The following is a 16,069-nucleotide window of genomic DNA, read 5'->3' as shown; positions in this document are numbered from 1 at the left end:
CAGCACGATTATTATTGAGTGTTGAGAAATAGCTTGAGTGTTTGCGTCTAGGTCGCAGGATTCTGAAAAGCTCATTTCACAGGAGATACTCTTAGATTAAAGATACTGCCAACCAGGCTTCAGGACGCTCCTGCTTACACTTGACTTTTCTCTTGTCTCCCGTGTTCTTATCATACCACTTAAAATGCTTTTGATATCTTACTCCTGTGCTACAATAACACCAGCTCTCCTGAGGCATGTGTACACTGCTGATTATCAGCATTCAGCTTCTCTTTGAGTGCCTTTCTTCCCGTTAAGCTTTTGTACATATAAGTATATAACAGGCATAGTTTTAATTACTCTCAATCCGTCAACCTTAAAGCGCTGTACTTTCTTTCTTCTTCTTCTTTTTTTATAGCTGTATTAACGGAGCATCATTAGTTTTCTTCTGTACTCTCTACAATCAGCTATACAAGACGCTGACTTGGCATAGCAGAAAAAATATATAAGAAGGGACCATCTCGGAAAATTATTTTTGCCTAATTGTGGGAGCCTTTCAAGTCTAGACAGGCTAATTATAAAATAATTGGTTATCTTATATTTTAATGCAGCTTCTGAAGGTTTTACATCTGTTCTTAAGGCTTCTTTTTCTTTTAATAATTTAAACTTTAATAGATTTAAAGTGCCTAAACAATCCATCAACCAAATGTCAAATTGCTTTCCTAACTCAAAACTTTACTTTGTCTTGCACATGGCATGGTTTTGGAAGTAAGCCAGAGCCTTAAAGCCTTTGTCTCATTGTGCCCCTCATTCTCTGAATATTTTGGCTTTTATTGGGGGTGCTGACTCAAGACTGGCATCCAAATCTCTGATTGTAGTAAAGCTACACTGAGAATTTAAATAATGCAAGGGGCAAAACAGAAGCACGAGAAAACAGCTGTTTTTTGTTTTTTTTAATGTGTGTGTGGGAATTCTTGAGTCACAAACCCACACTCAGCAAAAGACAGAGAGGCTGTTAAGGGCAGGGCAAGAGGGAGGGACAGTGAAGAAGAAGAGGGGGAGGAAGAAAGAAGGGGCTCACAGAGAGTGCACTGTTAGTGGACAGAAAAACAGACTGAGTGCTAACCGCCAGCGTAGGTAGAGCACCAAGCGAGGACTGCTGCTACAAGTCAGACCAGAGTGAAACAGTCGACAACAGAGAGGGAGATTCACACGTCCACGGAGAGCAGCGGAGTGTAGCAGAAGAGCGTTGTGACTGTTTGGGCAACAGGAGCTCGTGGTAGCCAAGAAGAAGGCTGCCAAGCCTGAAGAGATGCTGTGAGGAACAGTGCCAAGTGATGGAGCTTGAAGCAGCCAGCAGGCAGGCGCGATTAGTCAGGTATATACAGCAATATGGCATCTTTATTAACATTTATGTCTCATGTAGTTCTAGATGGTTGCACAGTTAAACATCACACTTCTTAATCATTTATCTTTATTTAATCTTTGGTCAATAATGTGACAAATTGTGAGCAAAGTTGCTAAAGGTTAACAATACTGTGAAGCAGCTTTGTGGCTGATATTTATTATCTGTGGCTGAAACACTCAGTGGCCCCCTGAGGGACCTCTTTGAACCTGTGCTAAACTTTTCTGTAGTAACTCAGCAAGTTTTACTCTTATAAGCATCAACTTTATGGCTTCAACACCTTAAAATGTGCAGCAACCAGCAATCTCGTGTCCTCAGAAATGACAGCCCAGTTAAGAGTCGAGAGAGTGTCCTACGTCACTGCTTTGCTTATCAAGGTCAAACGTATTTTGATAGCTTTCGTTGGCTTTTAAAAGTATGAGAATGTGGGAGACATGCAAATGTTTTTGTTGATAGAGAGAGGGAGAGGATTATTTTCTGGGGCAATGTATTCAACATGGTCTGTGTCCAACTTCACATGATGCTTCAGAGTCCTCGGGCATCACAAAGCGCACTCTGTGTCGTGCACAGACCCACCGTTTGTCCTCCCCACCATCCCTCTTTAGCATTTTAAGTCTTCTCCTCTCTGAGGTGGCGACCCTCACTGATTAAAAAGGAGATTTTCCAAATATTTCACAACACCCACAGAACCCCCAGTGGCTATGAGGTTGTTGGTCTCTAACAAAGACGTGACTGAGTTCTCTCATTTACTCCATGCCGCGCTTGTAGGGAAATGTGGTTGATACCGGCAGAGCTTGTGGATACCAAATCATATCAAACATCTGGTTCATCCATGCAAGTGTTTGTGGTGGCTCAACGTGAGATGCTCCTCGTGATTTATTTTTTCATCTTCAAGTTCATCTGTATTAGTGTTTCACAAAGGTCACAAATGAGCCAAGAAGGCCGTAAAAATACATCTTTGATAAGGAAGCTTAAGCAGGTGTAACTCGAAATTTCAGTTTCTCCATTGGAGTTATTTTGCTGTCAAATATTTATGGACGAATGCAAATGCCTTACATAATATGCACACACAAAAGAAATGTAAGGAATATTTTTGTTGTAGTACATGAAGAAATATATAAATATATACTGCACACTAATAGTAAAAGAAACAGTAATAAGAAAGTAGTTTAACATAAAATACCAAATCCACTGATTGTTGTATATTGTCACATATAAACATGCAAAAATTTTATTTTCCCTTTTATATTTAATTTTTTATACTACTATAGCATTATTATTATTATTATTATTATTATTATTATTATACAAAGTAAACAACTTTTACTTTCCCACCACCATGCTCCTTTATTTGGGTTTTCTATTCTCAGCGATCCACACTGCAGTTATGCAGTTTGGACCAGATAGTGTCTCATACCAGCCCCGTCCCTGCTGCCAGATTGGTTTTCACACAGTCCCAGCCCCTCCCTACCACCACAGCGACGCAGCTGTCACCTGTCAGTTTGCATGGTGGGGATGCGCATCGGCCTGTTATGGCTCAGAATAGAATTGTGGGAGAGTTTTTCTGGAAGTATGGGGCAACCACACCAAGTCCTTGAGAGAATGAACAGTTGAGCAGGGAAAAATCTCAACTATATAGGAATGTGGCATTTGTTACGTCGGAGCTTACAGGGCTGCTGGTCAGTGGAGTGACTGACTGCTTCTACAGAGGGGGACACTGATTCAGATTGTACTGGTAAGCGGTTACATCTTAGCCATACCAGCTTCAAGTAGCTCATTTGAATATGAGGGCAGAGTCATCTTACAGCCATGTATCTTGGTATTCAGGGGGTCTATGTGGAACTTTATGGGGTTTTATTACTGTGTGACTATTTCCTTTTAACTGTTGTTTCCATCTTTTTCCTGTGGTCTGAACACATTTATTTGTCACCCTACAGAATGGATGACCACGACAGAGTAAGCCAAGCGTCCAGCGTGGCCACAATATCTTATTTTCCCGTGGTAAAGTTTTGTTTTCAAATTACAAGGCTCCCGTCTTTGTACGCATGGGTGACCTAGTGTGATGCTGTTAATGCATAAGCACATGTGTGCACACAAATGTATTTTTCCCTGTTTTGGTAACAGGAAAGTGATGGGAAGGTGCAGACATTCGGGAAGAGGTGTCAGTCTGCCAAGAGAGATCCCAACTGCTCTGTGGTTATCAGAGGATGGCTCAACAAAAAAGTACTTTTGCATCATTTGCTTTCATGATCTACTTAAAAAGATCAACAACTTCACTGTTGCATGCGGAAGAGTGTGTGACTGAGTTTACTGAAGAGCAGAGCCTAATTGATCTTCCTCCCGCAGGATAGCTCTGGTTTGAAGCTTTGGAAAAGACGATGGTTCGTCCTCTCTAACTACTGTCTGTTTTACTATAAAGGTAAGAGATCGGCACTTTGTCTGGAGGAGAAATTATATCATGTGTGGTGATGCATCCCTTCTTTTGTTAATGTCTCATCCATCCTCTTCTCAGACAGCAGAGAAGAATCTGTTCTGGGGAGCATCCCACTGCCAAGCTACAAAATCCTGTTCTGCACGCCGAGGGAATGCAAGAACAGAAAGTTCACCTTTAAGGTATTATTATTAAACCAAGTCATTGCGAGGATATAAGGCATTCTCCAATCATGCGTATGTGCATGCAATATTTAAGTGTATATGTAGATTAGGAAATGTGAATTTTTAATAATGAAAAAAACAATTTGTGAATAATATGTGTCAAACTAGGTAGTGCATCAGGGGATGCGCTCTTATTTCTTCAGTGCAGACACTCAGGAGGACATGTTGGGTTGGGTTCGAGCCCTCAGTCAGTCTGCTGCAATGGAGCCAGACAGCTCCATGAACAGGTTCAGTTCTATTCAAAATAGTCATGAGGTTTTACATTCGGTCGTTTTACACTATTTTGACTCATAAGCATTTTTCTGATGCTTTCAGGCGCTGCTCAAGTTATCACGACTTTACGCAGATAGGTGGCAGCAGTGAATCAGTGGACCTCCCTAAATCTCCCTCTGATGATGAGGGTCTATCCCAGAAACACAGGCACGTCAGCAGGACTCTGAGTGAACCGAGTAAGCTCAGTGGTGGAAGGATGGGGAGATCGCACTCAGAGCAGAGGGAGAGGCGGAGCATTCATCAAAGAAACAGCAGGTTGTCAAGTCGTCTGTGTGTGTGTGAATGGCATATCCAAGTGGTTTTCTTAAAAGCTGAAACAATAACTGCAAAGGCTGCTTTGTGCTGTTTCTGCTATATTCACAAACAGAACACCGAGCCCAGATTTAAGCAGAAGAAGAGCTTGTGGTCCAAACAAGGAGGAGGATTTTCTCCTGGGTCAAATCGCACCGTCACAAACAGATGTTATGGCAACAGGTTCTTTGACCTCCAGAGGTCAGCTGGGATCAAGACCACACACACCGATGGGAAGGGTTGACATACGACCCCATGATGACCCGATCATGCTGCCACATACTCTTTACTATGCACCTGCCTCACCGAATCTGGAGTTCAAATCCAATCCCAGCACTCCAGGCTCAGAAAGGTGGCAAAGTCTAAGCAAGGTTGGAACTTTCAAAAAAAGATCTTGATATTTAATTGTTTCATGAGAGTCAATCTGTATAAAACCTAATGCCAAAACTCATCTTATCTCAGAGAAATGGCCTCCAAACAGGGGGATTGGAAAGAAAGTATCCAAGTTGTATCACGCATTTTATCTAACTTGACTAATACAGTGTATTAAAAAGCATCAGCTTGAGTGGAATGGCCCTTTTAAAGCACAGTTTTGTGTTAACAGCTCATGTTTGTCAACCCTTTCTCTTTCCCTGTCTTTAGCCTGCCCCTGTATATGGTTCTGTTCATCATAGCAGTGGGCGAAGACCTTTAGGGAAGGTAAGCAATTAAAAAAATCTTTGTTGTTATTAGTAATGTTAAATTTAATTGAGTAAAATCTTCTGAAACAGATCATTAAAGTCACCAATAACAGTTTTTACTCTCTCTGCACAGTAGCACAGTGTTTGATATTGTGTTCTCTTTTCACATACATGCGGTCTCCTTCCTCAGAGTTACTCCACAGGGGCACATGCAGACTTACTGCCCCCTTTACCCCCCTCATCGAGAGCCTCACATTCTCCACACCCCCCACAACACCACCACCATCATCACCATCACCGCAGCCATTTATCTGTTTGTGTGCTACCGCCAGCTATGGTACAGCCCAGCCTGCTGAACTGTGCTGTATTCTTACAGCATTTTGTGTGGTACAACATGCTCAGTGGTGCTGTGGTGTCACGTGTCCTACCCCTTTATTTAAAAAAGAAAACACTGTAGACTTTTTCTAAATGTATTAATACAGTTGTCCTGTGTATGTCATTGACTTGTTATATGTCTGTCACTGTCTTTTATTGTCACTAAGTCTGTTTTTTTTGTTACTAACAAACTGTGTGTTTGTTATTATAATTGTGTTTTTCTGTTTTATTATGTATTTATACTGTTTTGTCTGCCAAGATTATGCTACATGTACTATAATGACTATTACATGAAGTTGGTGTTTGATCAGTAATCTAAAAATACATGTGTTTTAAGCATTTTCAACATTTATGTCTCTGATTCATGGCAATTCATGCTATAAGCAGATGGTTGCAGTGTGCTAAAGCTTGTGCAGTGTTCTGCAGTGTTAAAACAGCTGAGTTTTAACATTCAGGCAGTAACATTTAAGCATTAATCTACATGTTTCCCTTAATATGATTTAACATTAGCAAGATTTTTTTTTTTTAATTTAAAGAAAATGTTAATATATATATATATATATATATATATATATATATATATATATATATATATATATATATATATATATATATATAGGTATCTAATGATACATTGAAGGTTTGTGAAGAGGAAGGAGAAATATTTTAAAATCATTGTTAAAAAAAAAAAAAAAAGTACTGTGAAACAAAAGGGTGACTATGATGATTTTCAGGCCCCAAAACCTGACCCGAGGGAAATGCCACCACTCCGGCCTCTTGAAAGTGATGCAGACGTGAGTGTTCATAATTTCAGCATTTGGGTCTTAACAGTCACCAGACCAGCGCAAACTGAAATCATTTGTTAGGTTTTTTTGTAGTCATGAGTTTGATTTTGTCTCCTCAGGCTGTGTTAACAAGGTTGTGTGGGTGTGACAAACTGCTGCAGTCTCTGTCTGTAGAATTGGCCCAGCTACAAATGGATAAGGTCGGAAATTCAAAAGATTTAATTCTATATAGACAATACATGACCCAAGCATTTAATCTAAAGACACACACACACACACATATAAACTTAGCACAAACAGCAAGGAAACTTTTGTGTGGTCGAGTATTTGTTTGCTGTAAAAATGCTTCTTGGAAACAAATCTTACACCATTTAATTCCCTTTAAATGGTGTAAGATTTGGAAGGAAAACGTATTCGTGGGTTGAGCAGCAGAGTTGAGTATGTGGATCGCACCCATAATTAACTTACCAAATCTTCTCTGCCAATCCCAAACAGCTGTTTCTGCTTTTGACTCTTTATTGGTGTCATTTATTGGATTAGATGATTGAAGCCTTAAAACAGAAGACATACTGGGCCTCAGTAGCATGTGGAAGAACCATACACAGCAACAACAGCCTGGTGCGTCCTTCTCGTGCTGCTCATCAGCTTTGTCACACACTGCTGTGGGATGGCATCCCATTCTTCAACAGCATTTGTTGCAAGTCAGTGGTGTGGCGTGATTGTGCTGATCACTCTGGCACGAATAGCACGCTCAAGCTGATACCACAAGTGTTCAGTGGGGTTGAGGTCAGGACTGCAAGCAGGCCATTCCATCCTACCCACTCCCAAATTCTGAAGGTTGTTTCTGATAAGCCCCACTCTGTGGGGGGAAGCGTTGTCTTCTTGGAGGATAGAGTTCGGTCCAGGACTGTGGAGATGTGTGACTGCCAGTGGTTGCAGAATCTCATCTTGATATTTCTCTGACTTTAGTTTGCCTCCAATGATGACATGCCTTGTTTTTTCAGTTGCCTCCACCAAAAGCCATTACCCTATCAGTGCAGCAATCAGCATAGCGTTGTCCACATCTTCTCCACACTTTGGTCCTACAATCCACCTGCTGTAGGCAAAATCTTGGCTCATTGCTTAGCGTAAACAGGCCTGGCAGTGAAGTGCAGTCCTGGCAAGCCTCCTGGCAGCCCTATGAGACCAGGGATTGGTTGTATATAGGCTGTTCTGCATTGTCTGGGTAGAGAGTAGTCAGGCATATTGTCCTGCAAACCTTGACTATAAATTTGTAGAAGACTATCTATGGTGCTGACAACATGAGGAAATGGTCTTCTTGTGGTTAACTTCTTGGTCCTGTCTCTAGCATCCACTGTTATATGGAACTTGGCCTTCAATTTGGAGACGATACTGGGATTCACTCCAAATAATGCTGCAGCTGGGTTTTGCAGAACACTAGCTTGAAATTGCCCTATGGCACAGGCTCTATCTAGCTTAGAGCAGACACTAACTGACTGCTGTAGCAGGGTCCCTGCTCACAGGTGCAACCCACCTACTCTACCTACAAATGGATTTTCCTTGTAAATATGGCACCATTTAAAGGGAAATAAACACGCTCTACAAAGGAATAAGATTTATTGGCAAGAAGCACTATTACAACCAACTAATAATCAACCAAACACCAATTTCTTTACTTTTGGTTCCACTCAACTAATAGAATTTAAAAAAAAAAAACATATAGGTTCACTCCCAGTACATTTATTTATTAGGACACTGTGACTTTTTAAGAACAATTATTACAGAAAAAATAGGACAGTCGTAAGAAAAGTTACTGAACTTATTGAGTAATTAAAACATTTGTGCAATTAAGCTACGAGAAGTACAGCCAGATTTTGTTTATGTTTATTTAGAACTTTACACACATATAAAGGTCTTTTCCTCACATCTGCGCGTGTTTCAGGACAATGTCCAGTGTGCTTTGGAAGTTTCCAGACTGCAGCTAGAAGAGTGGAAGAGCCATGGACCCCAGGCCCACGAGGAAGCGCTGACCGAGAAGGCTTTGTTACAAGAGGAGCTGGTGACAGTCCGGGCCAGAATGTGTGACGTATCACTGGTGTGTTAAAAAACAAAAAACAAAAACCCTCATATTAGATTACAATAATATTTCTTCACTGATGCTGAATCATCAACTATGGGTTATTGAACTAATCCTCTGATATTTTCTTTATATTCAGGAAATAGAGCGGGTTTGGTGCCAGTATGAGAGGATGGAGAGTGAACTGTCTGTTGTCCGTTCACAACTTCAGCACATCTGTAACTTTGGAATGCCACAAGTAATTTTACACTACAAACCAAATAGTTTTTGCCTGATAAGACCCATGGCCTCCCAAAGAAACTTTGTTAAAGTGTGCACAACATCTATTGAAAAGTTTGCCTCAAATTTGATGATCCTCATGTGGGGAGTGGGGCTCAAAATGTGAAACTCTCTTATATTTTGATGTTCTATGTGGATCATGTCCATGTTCTATCCAATCAGGAGCAATCTCAGGCTCAGAGAGAGCTGTGGATGATGGAGGACATACTCGATGGACTAAAATCCAATCGGAGTCACTTCCGCTACCTGCTGGGGATACAGAGACATCACTGTGAGCATCAGCTAGACATCCTACTGTAATATTCAGACTCTTACTGCACAACTTTGCTTTCATCCATTTATAACAGTCGATCTTTGCCTGAATCTTTGCATTTCTGAACAATAACAGCACATTAAATGTGACATTTAAATGAAAAAAAGGTTATCAACAACACCAGCTCATTACACTGTCTGAGCTACTGACAACCCTTAAACTCATGTACTCAATAATACAAATGATTGAAATACCATGTTTTAAAGCAAGACACGTGATGTTGTTATTCAGTGCAGATCAGTGCCACATAGCTAATTATAATAATAATTGCTCCTGGCTGCCACTTGGGGCCACCAGTGTATACAGCAGTTTCCTGGTGTAACCTTGATACTGCACATGGAACCTGACAATAACCTGACAATGACCAGAGTCAACACTGTGACCTTTTCTGTCTCTCCCTCAGTGTTTCAGTCCACAGCTCCGCATCCTGGATCCCCTGGCTCTCCCACAGAGTGTCTTCCAGTGGTATGACACTTGTCCATTGTTCATTTGTCAGTGGCCCCTGACATTTGCGCTCTGCTTATGAACAAGCAGGGAATTGTTGTCCATTCAAGTCATTTTGCTGGCTTGCTGGCTACATGATGTTTTTTGGCTTTACAGCATTTGATTTTAGTTATTGATAATATTCATCGTGTGAGGCTAGTTGTTAGAGAGTAAAAACAGAACAGCAAGATTTGCACAGAGCAGCATTCATTTATATGACTATGTCTGGCACAGATAAATTGGCTTTTCCATAATAGTTCCACAGTGTTCATCACATTCCTATGATCCCTGCAGGACGTGGAAGAGGAGCCGCCAGTCCGCCCACCGTTACCCCAGGAGCTACAAGAAAGCCAGAGCAGGAACATGAGCCATGGATGGGCAGAGTCCCCATATGAGGTGGGCAATTTTTTAAAATCCGCCAGAAAAGACATTCAAGTTTGGTAATATTTTCATGGATGTTTCTGATATTTCTATGCTTATGTTTCAGGCAATCTACAGCCACACTGTTGATCCTGTACACAGAAGAGGAAACAGCCAGCCTGCCCTCCTTAATGTGAAAGCACATAGAGATCCCTCCGGTTGGCACAAATATGCTCACTACAGAAATAGGCTGATATTAATACACTGTGCTGTATATGAATTTTTTCTGTCATATCTATTATTAATAGCTTTAGTAGGTGTTCTATGCATAATGCTAAATTATCCCACAGTGGCTTTCTACCCTTACATTTCTTTATACCCATTCTTTTTCCACTTTCCTCTATTTTCATCTCATTTTTAGACTCTCAGTCTGGTTCAAAGTGGATCCCACCAGACACAACCAACCAATCGACCAAGGTTTGATTCTTCATAATTTCCTGTGTGTTGGCATGCGGTGTGATCCAAAATGCTCCAAATATAGAAGCAGTCAAAGCTGATATTTCCTCATTGAAATCACAGCCAAATTCTAATTCTTTGATTCTCTCATCCTCCTTGCAATTAGGGCATGTTGCAGTACCTGTTCTAGACGAGAGGGGGAGGTAGAAGCTCACGTCTCAATGCAGTAGCTCAGCTCAACTGTAGCCACCAACCCCCTCTTTCTCACCTGCACAAATGCATATATATAACAGTATATATAGACAGGCATAGCGAGCAAATATCCATCATAATTTCACACACACAGATTCTTCTGCACAAACAGATTCAAACATAAAGCTATTTTAATCATCTTTATAATGGCTGACAGGGTTTCTCGCTTTATGAATCTTTGAGCTGCAGTCATCATAAATGACTCATATTCTAAACAGCCCATGTTTTTTTCTAGAAGCTGAAGATGAAGATGAGTGAAGAAGAGCAGATTGAGAGAATGAAGAGAAATCAGGAGAGGGTGACTAATAGGAAAAAACCTCCTGTTCCTGCTCCAGGTGCCCAGACTCAGGGTCAAAGTTCAGAGCCAAAAGCAGAGGTTTGCCAAGTAATGAATGAATGAATGAATGACTATATTGTGTTGTATATATATTTACTTTTCTTACTTGGTATTCTCTCAGGCCCCTTTTCCCTTAAGGGTGACGCGAGTGGTTACAGCTGTACTACCGTCTTCGCTTGTGGCCAGACGAGTTTCTGTCGAGGATCCTCCTGCTGAGCTTGATGCTCCACTGGCTGAGCAGATCCCATCTGAGAAACAGCTAAATCTGGCTGAACAGGGTAAAAAACTGTTAAGCAAACCACCCAGGAGGCCCTTGTTGGAGAATCCTGATCAAAACTGGTCCTCAGCAGAGATGGACCAGGATCAGCCCATTAAGAAGACATACAAAGATCAGCATCAAGGAGCATCCAGGACCTCCACGAAAGAGTTACTTTCAGAAGTGAGCAGAACTGAGAGTTTAGAGACGTCAAGCAATCAAATTCGAGATGACGCCGGTTTAGAAAATGGAAGCGCAAGCTCAAATATAAGGGTAAGAAGAAGACAACATTAAGATTCATATGATTAATAAACTAAAAGGATACAATACGATAAATCCATCACATTTAATTTCATATCAGATTGCAGATTAATTTGACTCAGTCTGAATGAGCTCTAATGTGCTGTTGACAGTAGATTTATCTCCTCTGTCGGGATGTATGACAATTGCACATAAACCATTTTTCCTTTTGTTTTTTGTAAATATGCTTTATTTTTTACTTTTTATTTTACTTTCTTGAACTTAATATGTGAACATTGCATTAAAGTTTAATGCGGATATAAAGCTTGTTTAAACAAACAGCTGGAGATTCTAGATGAAGCAAGAGGCCTTGTATCAGTGTCTGTACAGTAATTCTGAACTACAGTTAATTCAGTATCACTTTTATAAGTGACTCAAAGCCTAATAAAATGTTAAAGCTATATTTGAGCTGTTATAGAAGGCCTGATGTGACAGATATGTTAATATCATTGCATCAGTTGTGTCATTCAGCAGTATTTATCAATACTGCATAGAAAATTATAAATGGCGCTCTTACAATTATTCTTTTAGTTAAAGTTATTGTTATATGTGCATTTTAATATAAATCCATCTCAACAGAAAGTGGAGCAGTCTACTGCCCTTCTGACCTCAAACATGGACTATGACCTCTGTCTGACCCATGAACAGCGAGAGGCCAAGCTCCGGCGAGTGGAACGAATACGAGAGAGAGTCATAAGAAGGTGTGGGGGGGGGGGCTGTTTTCTTTTTTACACAGTGTAAATGTTCTTTATATTGATGAAAGTCTCAGCAAATTGGCTGTTGTCTGTCTATCAGCGCAGTCAGAGAGAGTGCCACTACACACAGTCAGCTCTCGGTTATGGGAAAGGAGAAGGAAGTTCACCATGTTCCCTCTGATGCAGCGAGAAAACAAAGATTGAAAGCAGGTACTTACTAATTTAGCAATACAGTATTGATTTATATAGATTTACTAACATTATATAGTAGTTGAGTTAATAATTAACTTGTCACTTAGGACACTTGGCATTATTAACAATTAAAGATCACTGAATGTATATAAAAGACAGACATGGACTAGGAGTCTGAAATTGACTGGAAGCATTATTTTTTATAGCCAGCAGGGGGCAACACTTATGGATTCAAAAATAGATTCTATTGAACTCAATTTCACTCAATTTATGACTTCAATCAGCATTTTCCTAATAAGTTTATGTTTTTGATTGCCAGCTTTATGGCAGTTTTAAACAAAAAGATGTTAATTTTGTAAATTGTTGTGACATTCAGAGGAAAGAAGAAAAACAGTAGTAAGGCCCTTGGCTACCTTGTTGCTATTGTATAAGACCGTGGACAATCTGATATCCCCATGTTGGTCTTGTTCCTACATCATAACAATGTCGGTCCAGGATGAACATTGCAGCTGAACAATCTCATTATCTAAGCAGTCTGTTCACATTAGCTAAGAAGTTAGCTAATGCTATTAAAAACTATCACTAGCAAACCAACACAAGTAAGCTAAAGTTGCTTAACAGCAAGCGTAACTTGATTCTATGTCTGTTATATTGCACAAATTAATTAAGGAAACACTTGTAATGTCTACTATTTGTTTTACATAAACATTTTTTTCTTATTCCAAAACTGTGATATTACAACAATGTGATTGGTTAGTTGCAATGTTAGTCCTGGGCCAACATTATAATGATGATACAGCAGCTGAACTTACAGCTTTTAACAGTAGTCCACTAGCCAGTGGGTGGCACCATGGTGGCTACGTCAAACTTCTATGATGGTTTCTATATTAGTAGAAGTGCTAACTGCTAACTATTGCACCTGACAGATTAAATCATCTGTGTTTTCAGGCCATGATGGCCATGGAAGCTGTGGGGATAACTTAAGAAGTTCTGGAGAGCTTCAGCTTTCAAGTGCAATATCTGAGGATAAAGAGGAAGAACACCAGCAACTTAATAATCAGGCCAAGTTAGAGAACAGAACACAGCACAGCGGGAGACCGGGGGTTGCCAAAAGTAAGATCAAACGTCCAGCTTCACCCTATCATATCTCATCCATGACTGTTTATCCGAAAGATGGAGGGAAGAGATTCATAGGTCTCAAAGATGATGAACAGAAAAAGGTTGAAGACAATCCTGATGGTGATGATAATGAAAGTGATTCTAAGGCCTCTGATCTGAGAGCCAAATGGTTCCTTTCCACAAACCAGTGGAAAGGATTCATACCTCTACAGATCCCTGCCACAGAAACACTGTGTAATGAGGAGGCAGCAGACAACCAGGCAGCTTCATCTGATGGCATTACTGATTCAAATGAAATGTTATCAGCAGTGAGCGAGAGCTTAGAGAAGATGAAAGAGAACCATTCACTCTTCTATAAGATTGCATGTGACATCAGTATTTCAGATTCAGACATAACAAAGAACGATGGGAATTCATGTGCTCAAACATCATCTGGGCCAGAAGATAAAGACCCACTGTTGATCACTGAGTCTGTGCCAGCCGATGCTGCCAGTAATGTTGGCCCTTCATCTGACCAAGAGAATAAGGATGTCACTCAGCCTGTGTCATTAAATGGTAATGAAAGTAGTGGGACAGCTGCTTCCAAACCTCGAGATTCAACAGTGGACCTTCAGGAAAAAGCAACAAAAGATGCTTCTGTTTTTGAAAAGAGCGCTGCAGATGAATGTGAGCACAACTCAAGGTCAGAAAGCCAGCTGAAAGTTAAAGAAACTACTGGCAGAGTTTGCATTGGGGACACTGATCCCAAACAGACACTGGATGGAAGTGCAAGTCAGACAAGAGAGGAACGTAGTAGAGCGAAAGAGTCAGGGGACAGGAAGTTTGGGCGAGTGAGATCGGAAGAACTGAAAAAGTCTGCTAGTTTATGCGATGAGAAAAATGAGAATGTCCCAGAACAAGGCAACAAAAGCTCTGCTGCTCTATCCAGCTCTGTGCGTGAAGCCGGACGTGTGATTCGGAGTGCTTCTTTCGGAAAGGCGAGAGTAACAGTATTAAGGACAAGTTTATAAAAGAAAGCACAGAGACGGCTTAAGGAGCTTAAGTGAACAAACTCAAGAAGGACAAGAACACAGTTTAGAGTGACTGCAGTGAAAAATGTTAGAAGAATTCAACTGACTGAAGGAGTCTGGACCTAATTTTAAATTACAAATTGTATAATGGGAACATATAGTATCAGAAACACCTTTAATATTTGGTAAGTTTAAACATTTCCACTATCTACTGTTGAACATTTATGCAAATGCAATGGAAAGTCTTAATATTTCATCATAACAAAAACTATGTACTGTATGGAAATTGTATTGTTCATGCAGTGGAAAAAACCAAATACCTTCTCTATAGCCGCTGTCTATACACGCTCTGTGTTTGAGGCTAACATGATCATTCCTCTCAAAATATGCATTCAACATAGCGCAGGAGTCATAGCTAATGGCTGCTCGTGATTGGTAACCCTTTTATTGTTCCTGCTGCAAAATGTGTTGTTGTTTTTTGTATCTCAGATATCCTGATTAATAAAAATGCTGTGTGCCACGTCGAGACCCAGACTCGAGCTTTGTATGTGCCAGAATCACATTTATGTTTTGCTCTCATTTCAGCCCTTTTTTTCCCACCCACTGAAGGTCCCCGTGGTGTTTAGGTGCTTTTCTCTGAGGAGACCTGATGCAGAATTACACGGGGTTGCTGAAAAAGCCTTTGTCACTTTAAATCCTTGCCATGTCTCAGTCGATGACATCATTGTCTGAGAACACATTACATCACCACTTCCCAGGCTCTCTCTCTTAAAGACAGCACCACCTTATGTTTACTGAGCCACACACATATACACACACATGCAGACATACACTGAGAGAGAGACCCACTGATCTGTTTACAAATGTGATATCAATATCAGCACGCATACTAATAACAGTGAGCATACACACTATGTATGGGCTGGTGAATTAATTTGGTGTAAATGGTAAATTAGGAACAGTAATCGTAAATATAGCTTGTTTCTAACAGGGCTATTCACTTTAAACATATTCCTGCAGTCATTAAATATCATTGGCATGCATTCCAGACACCATTACAGGCTGTTAAATGCAGTCCTGAATACATTTAAAGGAGGAACCAGTAAGTTCTGATATAGGCTACAGTATTTATTGTGTGTTTGCAGCATAAAGTGAAAAAAGGTGGTGCATAATATAGACATAATTGTGACTTTTAGAGGCTTCTTCCATAACAATCACAGCATATGCAGACATATTTAACAGTTAGCAACACATAGTTTTGAGATATATGTTAAACATTCACGTGACTTTTTCTAATGAGCTGAAGTTGGACATCCCACAGCTTGTTTTTGCAGAATCATTTATGTGCATATATATAACTGCCTTCTATTTAACTGGTGACTCTGTGGGCAGATTGCAGCCCAGAAACACGGGCAGAATTCGCTAGTGTCAAGAAAAATGTCAGCTGGTTATTTGCTCTTCTCTGATATACATACACACTGTATAATTAATCAGGTG

General features: G+C 40.3%; 1 protein-coding gene across 4 annotated transcripts; it reads left to right on the top strand.

Annotated features, from left to right (window-relative positions):
- The first annotated feature begins 1,053 nt into the window (after positions 1 to 1,053).
- On the top strand, positions 1,054 to 15,098 carry plekha4 (pleckstrin homology domain containing A4). 4 transcript variants are annotated; one of them, XM_082545048.1, is made up of 24 exons: positions 1,054 to 1,357; positions 3,322 to 3,385; positions 3,509 to 3,607; positions 3,731 to 3,803; positions 3,897 to 3,997; positions 4,148 to 4,266; positions 4,355 to 4,567; positions 4,680 to 4,974; positions 5,246 to 5,302; positions 5,474 to 5,620; positions 6,393 to 6,452; positions 6,563 to 6,643; positions 8,386 to 8,538; positions 8,660 to 8,758; positions 8,962 to 9,070; positions 9,516 to 9,577; positions 9,890 to 9,991; positions 10,083 to 10,173; positions 10,377 to 10,432; positions 10,899 to 11,039; positions 11,122 to 11,529; positions 12,136 to 12,257; positions 12,352 to 12,461; positions 13,392 to 15,098. In XM_082545048.1, exons 1-24 carry the CDS (start codon positions 1,317 to 1,319, stop codon positions 14,570 to 14,572), a joined length of 3,984 nt encoding a protein of 1,327 aa, XP_082401174.1. In that variant the 5' UTR covers positions 1,054 to 1,316; the 3' UTR covers positions 14,573 to 15,098. The 4 variants fall into 4 exon arrangements, with proteins under 4 accessions (XP_082401174.1, XP_082401177.1, XP_082401176.1 ...); XM_082545051.1 differs by having other exon boundaries at positions 12,357 to 12,461; positions 13,392 to 13,504; XM_082545049.1 differs by lacking the exon at positions 1,054 to 1,357 and adding an exon at positions 2,906 to 3,119.
- Positions 15,099 to 16,069: the final 971 nt, after the last annotated feature.

This window comes from Aulonocara stuartgranti (genome assembly GCF_965226115.1).
Source record: "Aulonocara stuartgranti genome assembly, chromosome: 8".
NCBI lineage: Eukaryota > Metazoa > Chordata > Actinopteri > Cichliformes > Cichlidae > Aulonocara > Aulonocara stuartgranti.
The sequence above is the reverse complement of the archived record's forward strand: the minus strand, read 5'-3'. Positions and strand labels throughout refer to the sequence as shown.

What these genes read in the sequence shown, in the direction of transcription:
- plekha4 (XM_082545048.1), top strand. Translation starts at nt 1,317, where the DNA reads ATGGAGCTTGAAGCAGCCAGCAGGCAGGCGCGATTAGTCAG. An exon ending in AGGCAGGCGCGATTAGTCAG is followed by an intron (nt 1,358 to 3,321) that starts GTATATACAGCA and finishes GTCACCCTACAG; the next exon opens with AATGGATGACCACGACAGAG. An exon ending in ATTCATCAAAGAAACAGCAG is followed by an intron (nt 4,568 to 4,679) that starts GTTGTCAAGTCG and finishes ATTCACAAACAG; the next exon opens with AACACCGAGCCCAGATTTAA.